The 22990-nt window shown below is 36.8% G+C and overlaps 1 protein-coding gene across 1 annotated transcript in view; it reads left to right on the top strand.

Moving 5' to 3' along the window:
* Positions 1 to 6958: 6958 nt before the first annotated feature.
* The window catches only part of LOC111154936 (calpain 7), a 41647-nt gene continuing 25615 nt past the window's right edge, over positions 6959 to 22990 (top strand). Inside the window, exons 1-6 of the mRNA XM_022514895.1 lie at positions 6959 to 7239; positions 10023 to 10131; positions 14280 to 14437; positions 15402 to 15469; positions 17432 to 17632; positions 19582 to 19668. Coding sequence (XP_022370603.1) covers positions 7138 to 7239; positions 10023 to 10131; positions 14280 to 14437; positions 15402 to 15469; positions 17432 to 17632; positions 19582 to 19668 — 725 coding nt within the window. The 5' untranslated portion in view covers positions 6959 to 7137. The remainder of the gene's footprint in view (positions 7240 to 10022; positions 10132 to 14279; positions 14438 to 15401; positions 15470 to 17431; positions 17633 to 19581; positions 19669 to 22990) is intronic.

Genomic DNA, 22990 nt, shown 5'->3' with positions numbered 1-22990 from the left:
ATCTGGGAACTACCCCACCAGCCTGCTCAGGGCAAAACCCCGATGGCTTCCCTTTTTTGTTGTCTCCCCTACCTCAAAGAAAGTCTCCTGTTAAGGTAATACATTTAAGTGTGTTTGCACAACTTACAAATCCCATGCTGTTGGATAAGACACACCTTACTCCTCCTCTTGTTTACCTCATTTACCTCTAAGATTTGTGACAAACATATGACTCACATTCCTTCCTGTTTACCTACTAGACATATGGCTAATGTATAAACTTTTTTTCTTCTCCTTTATCTTGTATCTAATAAATACGGGACTGAGGAGGTGCTCAGGGCAACAGTTCTTCCAGCTGTCGTCCCCTGCTCCCATTGTCTCACAGCTGACTGGTTTGTGCCTCATTCTTCTCCAGGAGCTGTTAGGAAAGTGGCACTTTCTTTATAACTTTGGGATCTAGTTTTCTAAAGAACAGAACAAAATACACACAGAATCCAGTATATTGCTCTATTCTGCTCACCTGTCTGATTATATTCTCTCTCTCTCTTTTTTTTCTCCTGGATTTGGGTCTCTTCTGATTTGTTTGTGTATATTTCTCTGGGGTCATTTTTGCCATTTTAGTATTTTGTTCTCTCATTCATCTGTTCTTCTCTGGACAGAATGACAAGACAGAAAAACTCACCTCAAAAAAGAAAACAAGAGGCACTGCTGACTGCCAGGGACCTAATCGGTATGGACATAAGTAAGATATAAGAACTAGAGTTCAGGGATGCCTGGGTGGCTCAGTAGGTTAAGCCACTGCCTTGGGCTCAGGTCATGATCCCAGGGTCCTGGGATCGAGTTCCACATTGGGCTCCTTGCTCGGCAGGGAGCCTGCCTTTCTCTCCACCTCTGCCTGACACTCTGCCTACTTGTGCGCTCTCTCTCTGACAAATAAATAAATAAAATCTTAAAAAAAAAAAAGAACTAGAGTTCAGAATAACAATTATAAAAATAAATACTAGGCTTGAAAAAAAGCATAGTAGACACTAGAGAATCACTTTCTGGAGAAATAAAAAAACTAAAATCTAACAAAGTCAAAATCAAAAAGGCTAATAATGAGATGCATTCAAAACTGGAGGCTCTAACTGTGAGGATAAATGAGGCAGAAGAGAGAATTAGTGATATAGAAGACCAAACAATGGAGAATAAAGAAGCTGAGAAAAAGAGAGAGAAACAACTACTAGATCACAAGAGGATAATCCAAGAGATAAGTGAAACCATAAAGTGGAACAATATTAGAATAAATGGGATCACAAAAGAAGAGGAAAGAAAGAGAGAGGGGCAGAAGGTACATTGGAGCAAATTGTAGTGGAGAACTTCCCTAATCTGGGGAAGGAAACAGGCACCAAAATCCAGGAGGCACAGAGAAATCCCCTCAAAATCAATACAAATAGTTCAACACCCCAATATTTAATAGTGAAACTTACAAATCTCAGAGAAAAAGAGAAAATCTAGAATGCAGCTTGGGACAAGAGATCTGTAACTTACAGGGGGTAGAAACATTAGATTGGCAGCAGACCTATCCACAGAGACCTGGCAGGCTGGAAAGGACTGGCCTGATATATATTGAGGGCATTAAATGAGAAAAATACACAGCCACACATACTTTATTCTGCAGAACTGTCATCAAAAATAGAAGGAGAGATAGAAAGCTTCCAGGATAAACAGAAACTAAAAGAATTTGCAATCACCAAACTAGTCCTACAAGAAATATTAAAAAGGATCCTCTCAGCAAAGAGACAGCCCAAAAGTAACACAGACCAGAAAGGAACAGAGAAAATATGCAGTAATAGTTACTTTACAGGCAATAAAATGGCAGTAAATTCATATTTTTCAATAGTCACTCTGAATGTAAATGGGCTACATGCCCCAATCAAAAGACACAGGGTATCAGATTGGATTAAAAAAAGCAAGACCCATTGATGTGCTATCTGCAAGAGACTCATTTTAGACCCAAAGACAACTCCAGATTGAAAGTGAGGGGGTGGAAAATAATTTACCATGCTAATGGACATCAAAAGAAAGTTCAAGTGCCAATCCTTATATGAGACAAATTAGATTTTAAACCAAAATAACCAAAAACTGTAATAAGAGATGAGAAAGGACACTGTATCATAATTAAAGGATCTACCCAACAAGAAGATCTAACAATATCATTCTCAGTGGGGAAAAACTGAGAGTTTCTCCCCTAAGATCAGGAACACAGCAGGGATGTCCACCATCACCACTGCTGTTCAACATGGTACTAGAAATCCTAGCCTCAGCAATCAGATAACAAAAACAAGTAAAAGGCATCCTAATTGGCAAAGAAGTCAAACTCTCACTCTTTGCAGACATAATACTCTATGTGGAAAACCCAAAAGACTCCACCCCCAAATTGCTAGAACATATACAGGAATTCAGCAAAGTGGCAGTACATAAAATTAATGCACAGAAATCAGTTGCATTTCTATACACAAATAACAAGACAGAAGAAAGAGAAAGTAAGAAGTCAATCCCATTTACAATTGTACCCAAAACCATAAGATACCTAGGAATAAAGCCACCTAAGAGGCAAAGGATCTACACTCAGAAAACTATAGAACACTCATGAAAGAAATTGAGGAAGAACACAAGGAAACAGAAAAAATGTTCCATGCTCATGGACTGAAAGAACAAACACTGTGAAAATGTCTATGCTACCTAGAGCAATCTACACATTCAATGCAATCCCTATCAAAATACCATCAGCTTTTTCCACAGAGCTGGAAAAAATAATCCTAAAATTTGTATGGAACCAGAAAAGACTCTGAGTAGCCAGAGGAATGTTGAAAAAGGAAACAAAAACTGGTGGCATCAGAATTCCAGACTTCAAGCTCTATTACAAAGATGTAATCATCAAGACAGTATGGTATTAATACAAAAACAGACACATTGATCAATGGAACAGAATGGAAAACCCAGAAATGGATCCTTAACTCCATGGTCAATTAATCTTTGACAAAGCAGAAAAGAATATCCAATGGAAAAAAGATAGTCTCTTCAACAAATGCTATTGGGGAAATTGGACAGAAACATGCAGAAGAATGAAGCTGGACCATTTCTCTATATCATACACAAAAATAGACTCCAAATTGATGAAAGACCTCAATGTGAGACAGGAATCCATCAAAATCCTAGAGGAGAACACAGGCACAAACTCTTTGACCTTGGCCACAACAATTTCTTGCTACTCACATCTCCAAAAGCAAAGAAACAAAAATAAAAATGAACTATTGGAAATTCATCAAGATAAAAAGCTTTTCTACAGCAAAGGAAACAGTCCACAAAACTAAACGGCAACTCACAGAATGGGAGAAGATATTTTCAATAACATATTAGATAAAGGCTAATATTCAAAATCTATAAAGAACTTATCAACCTCAACACCCAAAGAACAAATATCCAATCAAGAAATGGTCAGAAGACATAAACAGACATTTCTGTAAAGAAAACATCCAAATGGCCAACAGACACATGAAAAAAAATCACTCGGCAAAATGAAAATGAAAATGAAATGAAAAAAAATGAAAACATCACTTGGCATCAGAGAAATACAATCGAAACCACAATGAGATACCACCTCATACCAGTCAGAATGGCTAAAATTAACAAGTTGAGAAACAACAAATGTTGGTGTGGAAGAAGGGGAACACTTTTACACTGCTGTTAGGAATGCAAGCTGGTACAGCCACTCTGGAAAACAGTATGGAGTTTCTTCAAAAAGTTAAAAATAGAGCTACCCTATGACCCAGCAATTGCACTACTAGGTATTTACTCAAAGGATACAAAAATAGTGATGCAAAGGAGGACCTGCTCCCCAATGTTTATAGCAGCAATGTCCGCAATAGCCATACTTTGGAAAGAGCCCATATGTCCATCAACAGATGAATGGATAAAGATGTGGTACACACACACACACACACACACACACACACAGACACGAGCACGCACGCACGCACACGCACACACACACACAGGAATATTATGCAGCCATGAAAAAGAGAAATCTTGCCATTTGCAACAACATGCATGGAACTAGAGGGTATTCTGCTAACTGAAATAAGTCAATCAGAGAAAGATAATTTATCTTATGATCTCATTGATATGTGGAATTTAAGAAACAAAACAGAGGATCATAGGAGAAGAGGAGAAAAAATAAAACAAAACAAAACCAGAGAGAGAGATAAACCATAAGAAACTCTTAATCATAGGAAACAAACTGAGGGTTGCTGGAGCGGAGAAGAGTGGGGGCATAGGGTAATTTATTGATGGACATTAAGGCAGGCGTGTGATGTAATAAGCACTGGATATTATATAAGGCTGATGAATCACAGACTTATACCTCTGAAATGAATAATACATTATATGTTAATTAATTAAATTACTATTTAAAAGTAAAATATAATAAAAACAAACAAAAAGGATTTTCTGGATAATTGGTGATTACCCAATCCAAGGTCAATATATAAATACCAATTTTATTCTTATATATTATAAAAAAATTGTAACTAGACAGTGGAGTTTAGAGTAGTATAAAAATATGAAATGCTTAGGGATAAATGTATTCAATGATGTGCAAGATCTGTGCACTCTGCAACACTACTGAGATAAAGAAGACTGGAGCACATGAAGACATTTACTGTGTTCATGCGTTAGAAAACTCCATAAAACTCCATTTTGTTGAGACTGCAGATGTTTTGAAGCTTCAACTTCCTTTTACCCTGCCTTATCTCACTCTCTCTTGTCTTTGTGTCTTCAATGTGTAGCTCTGTGCCTCGCACCAAATAGGTGTCCAGTGTCATTGAATAAAAGAATAAGGAATAGGATTAAATGTATAGGGAATAAATGAATAAGTGTGGGAAGCTATCAGAACTAGGTAAGTGCTAGAAAAGGCTTCCTTCAAGATGGACTAGGAATTCCATAAGCTGTAATGAAAGGAAGAACATCAGACATAGAAGTTAAACTGCATTTGTCTGTGCTAGCTTGTGGTCAGTTTGTGGGATAGAGTGACCATAAATGCTTTGGGAATATGGCCTCAGTTTATCTTCTGAAGGACCTTCTAATCTGTGTTAAGGAATTTGTATCTCATTCTTCAGAATGGAGATGGCAGAGGGCATATTGTATATATTTAGTAGGAGAGTTCCCTCATTCATGTTTTAAAATACTGAACACCTGCTCTGGACCAAGGCTCGAATTCAATACTAGCATAACACTGGTAAAGACAGAAACCATCCCTGCTTCCCTTATAAAACTGTCATAGCTATTGATGAGAACTATCTTTGTACCAGGCACAAAGTCAGATTCTTGTGTTTGTTTGTTTTTTATAACAGTTCAGTTAGACAGTTGTTATTAATTTCACTAAATGTGACGGGTTAAAGAAACTAAGAAATGAGACTCCCATTTAAATACAGACCATGGGGGTGCCTGGGTGGCTCAGCTGGTTGGGCAACTGCCTTGGGCTGGGGTCATGATCCCAGGTTCCTGGGATAGAGCCCCAAGTTGGGCTCCCTGCTCAGTGGGGAGCCTGCTTCTCCCTCTCCCTCTGCTGCTCTGCCTGCTTGTGCTCTCTCCATCTCTCTGTCAAATAAATAAATAAATAAATAAATAAAATCTTTAAAAATAAATAAATAAATGAATAAATAAATACAGACCATGACTAAAATAAAAATTTTTAAGGTACCATTAAGAAAAAATTAAATCACTAATTTAAAATGTAGAGTTTGGGGCACCTGGAAAGCTGGTCAGTTGGGTCACTGACTCTTGCTTTCTGGGAAGTCATGACGGGGGGGCGGGGGCGCTGTGTGAGATCAAGCTCTGCCTCCCAGCTTAGCAGGGAATCTGCTTGAGATTCTTCCCCCTCCTGCTCACTCCAACCCTGTGCTCTTCCCCCTCACATCCCTCTCTCTCAAATTTTTTTAAAAATCTTTATAAAATTCAATAAAAATAAAAATCTTTTAAAAACGTAGAATTTAATGGGTTTCCACAAATGTATATATTTTGGCATCATCACCAAGACATAAAACATTTCTATTACCCCAAAAGTTTCCCTTGTATCCCTCCTCAACCATTGATCTGATCTCCAACATTACTGATTAGATTTGTCTTTGACAGTGTTTCTTATAAACAGAATTATGCAGTATGTACTCTGTGTCTTTCTGCTTTGAGGTCTCATGATTCAATTTTGACTTTCAGCCATATTGTGGAGCCTATCACTAGTTCATTTTTATTATTGCTGAATTCAGAGTTTTAAGGGGAAAAGATATTAAACAATCACCTAATTAAATGGTTAATTACAATAGCATTAAGTTAACCAAAGGATAAGTACAAGTGAAAATATATTACCTTGTTTGTTGACAATTCAACTAATACCATACACTGGGGGGCAGGGGTATATAGGTTACGATCTAATTTGTGGGAAACAAATGTTATTTAAGGGTATCGTGAAAGAATCTTACGTCCTTATTTTACGTCCCTACTTCTCAAAGTCAGTCCAGATGAAAAGTGTTATTCTTCGGCGCTTTATACCTTCCCTTTAAATACAGCAGAATCAACGGCTCCGCAAGGCGCATGCGCCGCCTCCGTCAGGAGTTGGGAGACACAGCCCTGCCGACGGCTTTGCCACATCCGCGCAAACCGCGGAGAGATCGGCAGCCCGGACGTGACTCTGCTTTCGCCTACCCAATCCCAGGAGTCATGGAGATCACGTGCGCGCCGGCACCCGGCAGGCTAGGCCCCTCCCATCACTCTCTTACTCCCAACCAGCCCGCCTTTGCCGCCCCATCTCCCGAGAAACGCACGATGAGCAGGCTGCGACTGCGCAGTGGAGCCGGTGGGCGGGGCGGGGCGGGGGAATGCGGTTGCCGGGATGGGGGGCGGGCCCACAGGCCAGGAGCCGGAGCGGCGCTGTGGAGGCGCGACGCTGCGGCGGGCCCTGGCCGAGAAGCCCCGCTTTCTTCCCTCAGCCACCGAAAATAAACTTTGCTGCTCTTTTCGCGGCGTTCTCGGATCCGCCTCCCGGCGGTGCCGCAGTCGGTGAAGAGCCTTCGTGCGTCAGGCCTTCCTTTCTTCCCTCCGCCGGCGCGGGCACTCGACGCCATGGACGCTACGGCGCTGGAGCGGGACGCCGTGCAGTTCGCCCGGCTGGCGGTGCAGCGCGACCAAGAAGGTCGCTACTCCGAGGCGGTGTTTTACTACAAGGTAGGGCGGAGGACTGCTGCGCTGTCGGAGAGGCCAGGGGGCGGGTCCAGGTGCGGCTGCGGCCGGGCCTTCTGGGCTTTGCTTTTCCTCCTTCCTGTTCTGCTGCTCTTTTCAGGGGAGAGGCGACCCGGCTCCTGCAACGGTGGGGAGGTTTGGTCGCGGCTTGGGAGCCACCACTTCTCTGGTTACAGTCTTGAATAGCAAATGTCCACCGCTGAGCTACTTAGGACAGCAGTAGTTAGGTATGAGTAGTTAAGTGGCTAATTCTCGCGGTCATTTGGCTCTGATTTATGGCTAGTACGAAGTGGTTCTGATACACACTAAAAAAATGCACGTTCGCTGAAAAAAAGGTTTAGGAAAAAAATAACACGTCTCTTGGAATTTAATACAGCGGTGCTTGTTTTTCTAAGCGTATTTACATACGCAGCTTTGAAAAAATTTGAGCATAGTTGACACAGAATAGTACATTAGTTTCGAGGGAACAGCATAGTGATTCAACTTCTCTATACGTAAGACAAACTTGGATTGTACCGTTTATACGATTTTTAACCTTTTCTTTGTATTTGAGCTTTTAAAAACTCACTGAAGTTGCTTAATTTACTTTTTTTTTTTTTTTTTTTTTGCTTAATTTACTCTTACAAACAGATGCGCAGTACTTCCATTACGTGAATGCACCATAATTTACAAATTAATGGGCATCGGGTTCATTCTGATTTTTCAGCATCGTAGGTACTGATCCGATTAATATATTTATAACTAATGCTTTTCACATTTCTTGGCTGTTTCTTTTGACTAAGTTATTGGGGGCGGAATTATTAAAGAATTTGATCTTCCACAGTCTCCTCTGCTCGCCAGTCCTGCGGATTTGCAAATAAACCCCTCCAGCTCGAACTATGTCCGTTGCTTCCTGGTGGAGGTAGCTGTATCCTCGTGATATTTTCCCCCCACCTCCTTTTTTTTTTTTTAAGAAGGAAAGTCCGGCTTTGATAATAGCAGAGTGGGGTGTTTTGTTGTTGTTGTTGTTTACATAAACGTATATGCTGTCGGTAATGTATGATTTGTTTTTCTCAGATTGTTATTATGTTGCCTTCATTTTATAATCTATAGAGACTTTTGGGTGTTTCAGAGTCATTTCTTTTGGACTTTTTGAGGAAGGTTTCATGAAGGTAGTATTTTAAAATTCTATGTGATTGAGTTTTGTGAAATAACTGACAAATATTCATAGTTTAAAATAGTGCCATATAAAATAGCTTTGTGTAAAGCAAAAGAAAATACTAGGCACTGCCTCTTGTTTTGCTGTGCAATTGCATGCATGTCATTAGGAAGATTTTTTTTATCCTTGAGAAAGTCAGAAAAGTGGTTGTGTTTCTAGGAACTGTTTATATAGACTTTACCATATCATTAGCATTTTTGGTCTTCATTACTGTTCTATGAGGGATTCCTTAATTGTCATTTTCAAAAATAAATGAGTAAAATAAAATTGATATCAACAATTTTTTAGTTGGCTTTATTTCTTTAAAGCAAGATAATTATTTAAATGTCTGTATTTATATGCAAGGTGTAAATGGAGGTGTGAAAAATATATATATACACACACACTATCAGTATTTAGATAATAGTACATAAGATAAAGTATTTTTTAAGATAAAATATTTAATGTTTACGTGTAAAGTTATATTTTCCTCCCATGAAATGTCTGAGTTACAGAATCTGAGAATATCATCTTTCCTACTCCCACAGCCTTTCAATGAATTTGCTTTTCATTTAATTTCATTCAGTATCAGACTCTTTACTGATTTTGTTAAGTTCATGAAACAACTCCTGCTCTAACAACTGGATTCAAAAAGGTTGGATATCCAGTAGATGGCTGGCTTCTTTGGATCCAGTTAGGCATCAGCCTCTGTGAAGTGTTCATGCTTAGGTTATTGCTTAGAAGGTGGTGTTACTTTGGAGAAATCTCTTTGGTCCTTCTGGCTGCAATTTGATAAGCTGTTATTCTGGAATGGTGATGGGGAGAGTGAGGCTTTCCTCACTAGCCACAGCATAACTGGCTGTGGGAGTATTAGAAAAACTGGATGATGAATTCAGGTTTTCTTAATTAAAATAAGTTGATTTCATACAACTGAAATCTATTTTAAAATGTGTTACCCTTTGGCAATATTTTCTGTGGAGAAAAAGATTTTCTTCTCGCTGTGAGATATTTAACCTTTACAATTTTTTCTACTTTATTTTTAGTCTCTACTCTCAACGTGGGCCTCAGACTTAACAACCTTGCGATCAAGAGTCATATACTGTACTAACCGAGCCAGCCAGGCACCCTAACCTTTATAATTTCATATAATCTTCCTTTGGCATTTTATTTTATTTGTTATCATTAACTAATTGACTCTTGATTATTATTATTAACCAATAGTAACGAGTATTATTATTATATACTTGTTCTTAGTGCTTTTCAGGTTCAATTCATATTTTCAAGGTATATGATTCTAAGTCTGACCTATTACATAAAGAAAAGGGAAAGCAGAAAATTTCATGTGCGCTAAAGCTGTTCTAAGAAAGTCTCTTGTATTTGAGTTTGTACATTTTCAACAGTATGAGAAAATTGAGAATATTGAGAACTGAAGAAAAGCTGTTGGAGGGTTACATAACCCACTCAGTACTGTCTTAAAGACGTTCTTATTTTGTAATTTATAGACAGCAATAGTGAGTTAGAAAGTGGTAGAGAAAATTCAAATCGTAATTCATCTATTAGATTCCTTTTGTTTTTGTTTTTGTTTTTTTAGGAAGCTGCACAAGCCTTAATTTATGCTGAAATGGCAGGATCAAGCCTAGAACATATTCAAGAAAAAATAAATGAGTATCTGGAAAGAGTTCAGGCTTTGCATTCAGCAGGTTAGTAAAGGAGTACTAAACTTACCTTTTTTTTTTTTTTTTTTTTTTTTTGGTCTTTCTCTCATCACATCCTTTCCCCCATGTTTCTCTCTTTTTTTAAAATTTTTTTTTATTGAAATATAGTTGACGTGTGGTGTTTGTATTAGTCCCTTCTGTTTCTCTTTATTTTTCATTTTCATCTTTGGATGTCAGTCTTCACTCTTGCTTCTCATTCCTTTTTTGGTAGTCATGTCTTTAAAAGTCATAGTATGGAAATAAGTGATACATATGAGTAATATAGTCTCATCTCCTAATTTCCCAGGGGTGCAGAGATAGTGAATTATATACATTGAAACTGTATCATTGTCAGAGTCAGGGTTGGGACTCTGTTAAAGTCTACTTTTTAAATATCTGTCATATGCTGTTTCCTGATACTAAGATTGAATGACTACACCTGACCCTGAACAACAGGTATTTGACCTGTGCAGGTCTACTTACGTGGAGATTTTTTTTTTAAGATTTTATTTATTATTATTTGAGAGAGAGAGAGGGAGAGAACACAAGGGTGTGAAGGGGCAGAGGAAGAAGGACAAGGAGACTCCCGGCTGAGCAGGGAGCCCACCATCATTGAGCTCCATCCCAGGACCCCAGAATCGTGATGGGAGCTGAAAGCAGCCACTTAACCGACTGAGCCACCCCGGCACCAGATTTTTTACAGTAATGTAAATGTATTCTTTCTTCTTTATGATTTTCTTAATATTTTCTTTTGTCTAGCTTACTTTATCATAAGAATACGGTATATAACACACATAGAAAATATGTGTTAATCAACTTATGTTATTGGTAAGGCTTCCAGTCAGTAGTAGCCTATTAGTAGTTAAGTTTTGGGGGAGTCAGAAGTTATATGCAGATTTTCATCAGTGCCTCTAAGCCCCCACATTGTTCAGGGGCTGTCTTTACTTCTCTTTAGTGTTAACGACTTCAGCAGTATGTTCATGGTCTCTTCTATATCAATATCCTCAACCTCAAGACCTTAGCTAAATTCTTTTTTTAAACTGTATCTTGGAAAGCATCATATAAGTAGAGAACTGGAACAACTTGTATTTATTTTGGTAAACAGCATGGCAAATGTTGTGAAACAAGTACACAGGCTTAGTGATCAGTTTTGTTAGAGGTATGTGGCTGCGGTCAAAATTTGCTATTGACATGGGTAGAAAAGAAAATCATTACCTACTGACATTTTGTTTTATAAATGCATTTTTCTCACTAAGAGTTCTTTTTAACCCTTTTTTTTCTGTGGCTGTATAATAAACCCACAAGCAGCTTAGAGAAGCTCTTCATTCAACATTGCCTGGTGGACTTTGTGCTACTTTCACCACTCATTCTGAGTACATAAGAGCAGTTACAAGCACATCGTTAGGAAAAAGTAGATTCCATCACTGGATTTCTTATTAGGACAGTGCCCTTAAGGATGAGGTAGTTTAGTTTAAGACAGTGCCCAGAAATTGGATGTATTGAAAAGTGAACTGCCTGTGTAGCAGGGCCTCAAATGATAGAAAGTTGTATTGATTCAGGTATCCAGAATACCATGTAATTCAAAGTAACTCCATTTTCCCAGCCAAATACACTTACAAATAAGATATTTATAGAGGTGATATTTACGCACGGAATGTGACAGCTCTAATCGCTTGAGGAACAAAGACTTGTCAGTGAAACAGAAATAAAGTTCAAGAAAGATTTTTAAAGCCTAGCATACCTTAATTGTATTGCCAGCTTTTTGACCTGTCATGTTCAACCTATGGGGTGTAATTTGTAGATAATTAAATGGTTTCTTTAATTAGCATTTCAGACAATGTTCAAAACAAATTTTGCTGATAGATTCTTTTTTTTTTTTTTTTTTTTAAGATCTTATTTATTTATTTGACAGAGAGAGATCACAAGTAGACGGAGAGGCAGGCAGAGAGAGAGAGAGGGAAGCAGGCTCTCTGCTGAGCAGAGAGCCCGATGCGGGACTCGATCCCAGGACCCTGAGATCATGACCTGAGCCGAAGGCAGCGGCTTAACCCACTGAGCCACCCAGGCCCCCCCTGCTGATAGATTATTGAGAGTTAAGTTGATTTCTGGGTGGGGAAGGGTAACACAGTTTGAAGTGCACCAGTGTTGGATAAAGAGCTCAAGACTTAGAATTTAAAAATCTAAATTGTAGCTTGTAGCTACAAAACCTTAGGCTACGTCAGTTATTCTCAACTGAGAATAGTTTTGCACCTTGGGAGATTTTTGGTTTAAAGGGAGAAGTAGGAAGTATACAATGGAATCCATTTGGGTGAGGCCAGGGATCTTACTAAAAATCCTCCAGTGCACAGGCCAGTCTACAGCAAAGAATTATGCAGCTAAACATGTCAATTGTATGAGGCTGAGAAACCCTGGGCTAGATATTTTAATGTACTTGAGCTTTTGTGTCTTCATTTTGTAAATGGGATTAGCACATAAACTTCAGAGAGGTGTTTCTGAGAGTTAAAAGTTCTAAAAGATCACCACCCTACCTTTAAGACACAAAATGTCAAGTTTTTTTTTTTTTTAAATAACAGCTTTATTGAGATATAATTCATGTACCATAAAATCACCTTTTTAGAGTGTAGAATTCAGTGGTTTTTAGTATGTTTTCAGAGTTGTGCTACCATCACCAGTGTCTAATTTTAGAACATTTTTGTTGTCCAAAAGAACCTCTTATCCATTAGCAGTCATTCCCCATTCCTCCCACCCTCTATCGTCTTAACAGCCACTAACCTATTTTCTGTCTCCCTAGAGTTGCCTATTCTGGACATTTCATGTAAATAGAATCATCTAATTCGTGGCCTTTGGTGTTTGCTTTTTTCATTTAACACAATATTTTCAAGATTTATCCATGTTGTAGTAGGTATCAATACTTCATTCCTTTCTCTGGTTGAGCCACCCAGGCACCCCCAGAATCACTCTCTTAGACATACCTAGAAATCATGGCTAGCCAAGTATCTGGGTACCTAATAAAGTTGACACAAGTTGATACGATTATTCACCACGTTCATTTTCAAAACTGGAATTGTCTTTTTATTGTTTAGTTGTAAGAGATCTTTGTATATTCTTTTTTTTTTAATAAACATAATGTATTTTTAGCCCCGGAGTACAGGTCTGTGAATCACCAGGTTTACATACTTCATAGCACTCACCACAGCATACCCCCCTCACAATGTCCATAACCCCACCACCCTCTCCCAACCCCTCTCCCCCAAGCAACCCTCAGTTTGTTCTTCGAGATTAAGAGTCTCTTATGGTTTGTCTCCCTCCCAATCCCATCTTGTTTCATTTATTCTTTTCCTATCCCCCAAACCCCCCACATTGCATCTCCACTTCCTCATATCAGGGAGATCATATGATAGTTGTCTTTATCCGATTGACTTATTTCGCTAAGCATACCCTCTAGTTCCATCCATGTTGTTGCAAATGGCAAGATTTCATTTCTTTTGATGGCTGCATAGTATTCCATTGTATATATATACTACATCTTTTTTATCCATTCGAGATCTTTGTATATTCTTGATATAGGTTCCTTGTTGATATATACCTTTATATTGAAAACAAATACTTATTTCAAATAATCACAGTAAATATATGTGATTATTTAATCTAGACTCAGATGAATAGGAAACAGCAGGAACTTTATCATTAGGGCCTAGAATATTGTATTACACAATTGTCTGTACTGAAAAAAAATTTTTAATTACCTTAAAACATAATTGAGTTTCTTTAGGCTTAAGATTTTTTAAGTTTTTTTTGTTTTGTTTTTGGGAGTGGGTATGTAAAGAGGAGGACTGGTGTTCTATTTTTTTAAAGGAAGAAGGTGCTGGTAAGGAGAGAGAAATTCAGGGGAAATGTTTTAATTGATTAATTAATTTTTTTTTAATTAATAATACATTTTTGGTATTTTGGTCTCTTATGTGCATTGTGTGATGAGTTGAACAAGTGGGGACTCTTTTTTAGGCCTTAAAATTCAGATTGAAAGGAGAGAGTCATTTTTTAAGGATTACGAAGTTTTTATAAAGAGCGTCTTAAATGTATTAAAATTGTCTCTTGTTTCCTGGGTATAAAAATACATATATAGTTAATATCTATATGGCTTTCTTCCATCCTAGTTCAGTCAAAGAGTGCTGATCCTTTGAAATCAAAACATCAGTTGGACTTAGAACGTGCTCATTTCCTTGTTACGCAAGCTTTTGATGAAGATGAAAAAGGGAATGTTGAAGATGCTATAGAATTGTATACTGAAGCCGTAGATCTCTGTCTGAAAACCGTATGTATAGCTAATAGTTAAATTTGGTGGAATTATGCTAAGAAATTTCTCTTACTAGTGATTTTTATTTAACGATTCCTTAAAGAAAAATAATTATCGTATCATAAATATAAGTTACTCTTCATTAAAAGATGATGAAGAATAGAAAACTAATGATGGATCTTAATCCCTTAAAAAATTAACAGTAGTAATATTGAGTCATTAGGCAGTGGTTTTTTTAAATTATATTTTTATTTATATATATTTTATTTATTTATATTGTATTATTTATATTATTTATTTATATTATATTATTATTTATTTATATTGTATTATTTTTTTTAACCTGTTTAAACCCATATACCTAAAATTATCACAGGAGGAATTCATCACAAATCTATGAATTTAGAATAAACCTTCCCCTTTTTAAAAAATTTCTTACATTTAAAAATAAGGTAGTGGGGGAAAAAAAAACAAGGTAGTGGTTTGGGAGAGCTTTATTCATTTGCAGTGTGAAATCTATGTGCTGAGTGGCTTTTACTGCTTCCTGAGGACCCTGGTTGGAACAGCTAAGTTTAGGGGCATCTAGTGCATAAGAGCAGTGCATTTGACAGGAATGAGAGGTGGAATGATAGAGAGTGGTGTTCTCAGTATTGTCAGAGGACTACCTTTTTGTTCAACCATCTGGTCTGAGTGTTTGAGGTAAGTGCTAGTCTCCTCAGTTTCCTGCTGCTCAGCTTTTCCATCGCACCATGTTCTTAAAATTGTAGTTCATTTATCACATGAAGTGGTCTTCAGGTTTACCTCAATGACAAGTTTTCAACACTATTTTAAATATACCTTTAAGGATGAAAACAAATTGTCATCTTTGTTTATTCTCTCATTATTTGAAGAAATACATTGCATTATAAGTTTTTTGTTAGAAATATGGATCAAGCAAAGAAAAGAATTATGCTTCAGAATGTCTGTCTCTCTTTCTCTTAAGTCTTATGAAACTGCTGATAAAACTCTGCAAAATAAACTGAAACAGTTGGCTCGACAGGCACTAGATAGGTGAGTTTTGGTCACTCAAGTTCTTATCCATGGATAGCAGTGTACTGTGTTACTTAAATTTGACAGATTTCTCTAAATATGTCATAGAGTTCATAGTGACAAACCTCCATCTCCAAGCTGAGATCTAGAGCAAGTCTACCTTCTTCCTCTGGGTGAATTTATTCCTCTCTGGCTCCCTATTTTAAACTCAAGAAATAACAGATCAGCCAAGATCTGTTTTATTTAGTTTTTGCTATGTGTAAAGCAATGATTATATTTGAAGTGGAAGACTTCCTTCTGTTGTGTAATACCAGATTTCTGGGGAGAACTTCCAAAAAGCCTTCCAGAGCTACTATTAAAAGTAGAGAAATTGAGAGTGAGCTGGCCTTTAACCATTCTCATACCCCAAACTATACAGTGTATGTAGCTCCTTCAACTCTTTGGTCAAATCGTCAACTTTTCAAAAAAGCCTACCCTAAACATTTTATTTAAAATGGAATCTCCTCCAGTAGTTTCCTTCTATTAATAGTTTCCTTCTATTAATCCATTCTAATATTCTTTCCCAAAGCTCTTAACCACTTTCTAAGGTATATGAAAGTTACCAGTTTATCATGTTTGTTATTAATGTCTGTGTCCCTTTGAACCCCCAACCCTTCGTGTAAACTCTGTGAGTGCAGAGAAGTTTGTCTGTTTTGGTCAATGCTGTAACCACCTAGCAGAGTGCCAGACATACCGTATGTGTTCAGTAGGTATTTGAGAATGAACAGATTTGCACAAGAGAATTACACCTCGTAAGGGGTGTTACATATGAAGGAAAAAGATAGAAATTGCATTTTTAGTTATAGTGTGAATTAATAAAATTACCTCCTTTTGAGGGTCTGACCTGGTAACTGTACCATCTCTAGTCCTTTTTTTTTTTTAATTGAGGTTTAACAGTCATCCTTCCTTTTCATTGTCATCTAACATTTAGTTTGTCTCTCCAGATTCATGAGGATATGGGCACTTGACACATAGTTATCATGTCCATTTTCACTTTTTTCACTAGTCAGATTCAGAGGTGATGTTTATTACCTATGTGGATAGCCCATCCAGTAGCCTCTTAGTGCATCCTTACTTAACACAGAGGGGTGGGTCAGTCATTGGCTCCTCTGAGGGTCTGTTCAAAATTATGGGTCGTCTTTCTAGGAGAAATGTACATAAAATTCCTTTTGGGTGCATTTTATGTAATTTCAAAAGTGTTCACAAGATTCCTGGAGCTCATATGTGGACCTCAAGTTAAGAACTTGTGTTTTTTAGCTCACTGAACCCTTGACAAAACAAAGCCAAAATCCCCTTGAATATCATGTGAGACATTCCATGATCAACTTTTTTCCCTGGTCTCCTCTCCTTCTGCCTCTTGTTTGTACTTTTCATAGGGCCTTCATCCATTTTTTTTTTTTTTTTAAGTTATCTTAACTCACTATGCTGTTTCATACTTCTGCACATGCTCTTCTCTACTTAGAATGCTCCCTTACTCCCCAGATGGACTTCTCTGCAGCTCAAACATCGATTCAGAATAACCTCCCCTGACTCTCTTTTCTTGGTCATTAAGTTAATACCATCTGCCTGTATGGTCACTCACATCTGGCATCTATCACTTTAGATGCAGTTGTCTTTCTTTCCCCCTCAAAACTGTGAACACTTTAAGAGCAGAGATTGCATTTTATACTTTCTTGTATCCCCTTACCTTGCATAGTTCCTGACATGCAGTTTGTGCTGAATTAATGTTAGCAGCAATATTATCAATTACTGTAGATCAGTTGTGAAATACTTATTTTTGGAAGTAGCTTAAGAAGTGAACTGCTGATTGATATGTATGAATCTTCTATACTAATTTTACATTAGGAGTGCTTGACTGGTTCTTGAAATAAGTTTTATTTTCTGGAAAGCTTAAATGTGAGAAGAAAAACTAGAACAGTTTTTCTGTACCTCTTTCTGTTACAGAGCAGAAGCATTGAGTGAGCCTTTAACAAAACCATTATGCAAAATCAAGTCAACAAATATCAAACCAAAGCCACCTCCAATGAGAGCACATTTTCCTCTAGGGACTAGTCCTTTCCTGGAAAGACCTCAACCCTTTATAAGTCCACAGTCATGTGATGCACAAGGACAGAGATATACAGCAGAAGAAATAGAAGTTCTCAGGTAAATAATTTTATGATTCATTGTAATGAATAATTTTGTTAACGTAGTCAGTGCAGGCAATTTTATTTTCATTAGGTTTGCTGAGTTGTAATATCTTTGTTACATAGTGTGTTGTGCTTTTATTATGAAATTAAAAATTACATTTCATATAGCCTTAACGTGACGTAGTTAAAATGTGTTATGGTATATTTTAATATTAGCATTTCTACCAGACATGTGTTTTCCCAAAAATTCTGGCATACTTTAAAATTGAACACTAGGGCGCCTGGGTGGCTCAGTGGGTTAAGCCGCTGCCTTCGGCTCAGGTCATGATCTCAGGGTCCTGGGATCGAGTCCCGCATCGGGCTCTCTGCTCAGCAGGGAGCCTGCTTCCCTCTCTCTCTCTCTCTCTCTGCCTGCCTCTCCATCTACTTGTGATCTCTCTCTCTGTCAAATAAATAAATAAAATCTTTAAAAAAAAAAAAATAATAAAATTGAACACTAAAGGTCAAACAGCAGAACAGAGCTATGGTGGACCACTTATCATCTCTGTAGCTGGTAACCAGAGCCCTGACGGGGAGAAAACTGTTAACCTTGAAATAGTGTGGGCCTGGGTCAGCAAAGGGAAGCCTGAAGTTTTGACTAGTTTTTACATTTCTTTAAAGGATTATAAAAAAGAAAACAAACAAAAAACAGAAGAATAGGTGACAAAGACCTCATTGCAAAGCCAAAGCAATGTACTGTCTGGTCCTTTATAAAAAAAATTTGCTAACTCGGGGTCTAGAAGCAGCCTCAGGGTATGTTATAAATGCAAACAACAAACACGAGGAAATCCTCTTGATTGCATTCTGAGCCAGTGTAGATGGGATGTATCTCTGAGCCAGTGTGGCTGCTCTTCAGTTGGAGGAGATCCAAGCTGCTTAGTGCTGTGCAAGTCATGTAGTTGCTCACTTTTAATTTCCTAAAATTGTGCTGAAAGGGTTCCTTCGTTTGTAGCAGTCACCTGAAGGCATTTTTTTTTTTTTCCCTACTGAAGATTTTAATTCTTCTAATGTGTGACATTTTGCCTGGAAAAATTGCATATGAACCCCCCCACAACACACAGCAAGGCAAAGACGGGTAGGTTTTGGGGCTCAGAGACAGTACCAGTCTAACACTGAGGCTACTTAGCATCCATGTGCTCCTTTCTACACACATTTGAATTTCATGCTGCAACAAAACAATAATATTTCTACCTAACAGAATTCATCTGTCCTTCATACAGGTGAAAAGTTTTCATCCTCTCAAAAATAAGGATACACAGTCATTGTATCTGTTGCTCACTGTATTAATTAGTTCTCAAAGTCAGTCACGGTCTCACTGAATATTGTTACCTAAAGGCTAAATCGTGAAACTACCCTGTAACTACTTCTAAATAAAATGAGGGAAAGAAGCAGAAGGAAAGAGTTGATACGTACTACTGAACATACATGTAAAACATGCAAAGCTACTATAAGCCACATTTCTTTAATTTGTCATGTGGCTATAGCTTCCTTCTTGCACTACACATTCCTCATTTTCATAACCAGAAAATAGGAAGAACATATTTTTCAGAATTGTAATTGTCATGTTTTTTTAAATCCCAAAGTAACTAAAGCAATTGCTTTCTCCCTTTGAGCTTAGGATAGAATTCATTTTGTGTCTTGGTGTCAAGGATACTCTCAATACCTATAGTACAGGCTTATCTTGAGACCATAGTTTAGTTGTAAAGGATGTAAACCTTGAGACTAAGTCTTACTGAATTGAATTGAGTTGTTTATTTTTTGGTATTCAACTAATTTTGTGAAAATTTTATTCAAATAAAGATATCAACAACATGAGATTGTCAATGTTATTATAGTGCCATACTTTGTCATATAAATTTCAGATAAGATTGGTAGTTAAGGTAAACTTAGATATTTACTTTAGGTTTTTTTCCTTGTATTTTATAGGACAACATCAAAAATAAATGGTATAGAATATGTTCCTTTCATGAGTATTGATCTGAGGGAACGTTTTGCCTATCCAATGCCTTTCTGGTAAGTAAGCAATATTGTACTTTTTACTTCCAAGATGATTCTGATTTTTCAGTAGTTTTTCCATACTCTGAAATCCAATTTAGCTCATAGCCTTGAAATCAAAATTTGTAATAAAAGAGTTTGGAAGAGGTACAGCTATGGGGAAAACGTAAGGCAACATAGCAAGAGTATCTGTGTGGTCATTTGCCTGGTAATGGGCACATATGGATCTTCTTTTGCCTACCATTACACTAGCTAGCACAGTACCTGGCACAAAGTAAATATTTGTTGAATCGGTATTTGAATCACAACAGCAAAATCAGTAAAGAAAGACTTGAATGGAAAAGTGGAATAGAATGATAACGGTGTCATTATTTACTTTAAAAAGTCCAGTTCAGAAAAGGGTTAATTATGAAAAATGTTGGTTAGCACAGCCTTCCAGGACAGTGGCAACTTGTGTTAGGAGCCTTAAAAATGGGGGTGCCTGGGTGACTCAGTGGGTTAAGCCTCTACCTTCAGCTCAGGTCATGATCCCAGGGTCCTAGGATCCAGCCCTACATCGGGCTCTCTGCTCAGCATGGAGCCTGCTTCTCCCTCTCTCTCTGCCTGCCTCTCTGCCTACTTGTGATCTCTCTGTCTGTCAAATAAATAAGTAAAATCTTTGGGGGGGGGTGAAGAGCCTTAAAAATGTTACTTGGTTCATGACTCCCAGCATCTACTAATTCTAAGGAAATAAAAATTTGACTAAAGATGTGCATAATAAGGGCATTCATCAATGAATGAAATGAATGAATGAAACAAACTAAATAGCCAACAGTATGAGAATAAATAAATAAAGGCACATCTATATTATAGTAAGTGTGTATGCTACGAATAAAAACATCTTTGAAAGATGTAGGGAAAATGCTTTCAATATAGTAAATCTAAGAAAATTTGGATGTTACATGTTTATTTTTCTTTCATTTCTTATGTTTATAGATAAATAGAAAAAATGATGTAAAGGTACATATCAGATATTTACAGTGATTGTCTCTAGATAGCAGAACTGGGTGATTTAACTTTTTAAAATATTTCAAAACTTTAGCAGTGAGCATGTTCTATTTATTAGAAAAAATTCAGAGTTGATATTTATTACATACCAATTGTATAAAAGGTTCTGTAAAGAACAAAAGAGCTGCTTTCCCATTTTCTAGTGTTTTGCTATTCTTAGATGAGCAAAAGTTGGACATCTAGCCAGTGAGTTGTCAACCTAATTTTTTTCACCCAGGCAATGATGTGATGCTAGTCACTGATTGGAGTCTAAGAAATTTTTATATCAGAGGAGCTCAATAGCATTGATCAATACTAAGGGCACAGATTCTAGAGCTGAACTGTCCAGTTTTGTAAGCTGTATGATGCGGGGCAAGTTATTAAATCTGTCTCAGATTTTAAAATAAGAATACAATCTACCTCATGGTGTTAATGCTATTAAATTAACTAATAAAATATAAAGCAGTTAGGGGCACCTGGGTAGCTCAGTGGGTTAAAGCCTCTGCCTTCAGCTCAGGTCATGATCCTGGGGTCCTGGGATTGAGCCCCACATCCGGCTCTCTGCTCAGCAGGGAGACTGCTTCCCTCTCCCCACCCCCCGGTCTACTTGTGATCTCTGTTAAATAAATAAATGAAATCTTTAAAAAAAATATATAAAGCACTTAGTAGTGCTTGTTATATTGTTATATAATAAGTGTTAACTAAAGAAATAATTATCTTGTTAAATTCTAAATTATATTACAAAGTTTGTACATTTCAGATACTTTTCCCTTTTGTTCTTTACAGAGCCTTTTATACAATTGGTATGTAATATCAACTCTGATTTTTTTTTCTAATAAATAGAACATGCTCATTGCAAAAGTTTTGAAATATTTTAAAAAGTTAAGGAGCGCCTGGGTGGCTCAGTGGGTTAAGCCTCTGCCTTCGGCTCAGGTCATGATCTCAGGGTCTTAGGATCAAGCCCCACATCAGGCTCTCTGCTCAGTGGAGAGATCCTGCTTCCCCCTCTCTCTCTACCTGCCTCTCTGCCTACTTGTGATCTCTTTCTCTCTGTCAAATAAATAAATAAAATCTATTAAAAAAAAAAAGTTAAAATCGCCCAGTTTGGCTATCTGGAGACAACCACTGTAAATATCTGATGTGTCATTTTTTCTATTTATCTATACGTCATTTTTTCTATTTATCTATAAATACGTCATTTTTTACGTCATTTTTTCTATTTATCTATAAATACAAGAAATGAAAGAAAAAATGTTTAAACAAACAAGCAAACAAAAAGTTTATCCCTTTGACCAGTAATTTCACTTCAGGAGACCAATTTGAAAAAATGTTCGTAGATGTAGTCAAAGATTTATATATAGAAGGTAGTCATCAATATTGTAATACTACAATATGTATTGTAATTGTATTTACAATACAATTGTATTTACAGTGTATTACAATTATAATTGTAAAATTACAATATTGTAATTGTGAAAGTGTGAATGTGTTAGAATAATACATTCTTGAATGGTTATATCCAAGTAGGGATATAAACTTGTAGTTCTAATCTTTGTATAATAAATTAAGATAAATCGTGTTTTTAGTTCTCGTACAACAAAACACCTATAAGAATAATACTATACTGCCATGAACAATCGAGTTTTTGAGAAATTGAATAACATGGGAAAATGCTTACAATATAATCAAACAGTAAAATACGATGCCATGCAAACTCCTTTAATTTAGGCATAGCACTGGTGACAATTGGAATTTCATATGTTTTATATAAGATTACTTAGTGCCAGTCCTCCACACTGGATTATGTTTCATAAGGGCATAGAACATGTCTGTTTTAATTATGCTCCAGTGCATAGTGCAGTGTCTGGCACCTAGTAGGTACTCAGTAAGTACTTGCTGAATTAAGTAAATTTGGAGAAAAATCAAGAATAAATACTAGATTACTCTAGCAAGATTTTTCCATTCTTGTTTTTCTAGATTATTTTACAGTAGAATAATCAGAAGAAAAAGTAACAGTAAATATTTCAAAACTCAAAGGTAACAGACTGATAAAAAAGGACTCCACAATTTATGAATCTTTGGTGAGAAAGATTGAGTAATTTTTAAACCTTTTTTTTTTCTATTCGGGTCATTTTTAAATCCTAAAGTGAATATAAATTATATTTATAAAATATTTTGAATATCTTTAAAGTTATAAGAAAACACTGAATTTGATAACTTAGTGGTAACTTTTGAGAGAATAGATATTAAAGAATCTGTATTCTTATACAGTAGGTTAATAATACAATATAATTATAGATTTGAATTGACTTTA

This window comes from Enhydra lutris, unplaced genomic scaffold (genome assembly GCF_002288905.1).
Source record: "Enhydra lutris kenyoni isolate GAN:26980312 unplaced genomic scaffold, ASM228890v2 scaffoldscaffold39, whole genome shotgun sequence".
Taxonomy (NCBI): Eukaryota; Metazoa; Chordata; class Mammalia; order Carnivora; family Mustelidae; genus Enhydra; species Enhydra lutris.
This window is presented reverse-complemented; position numbering and strand designations above follow the sequence as displayed.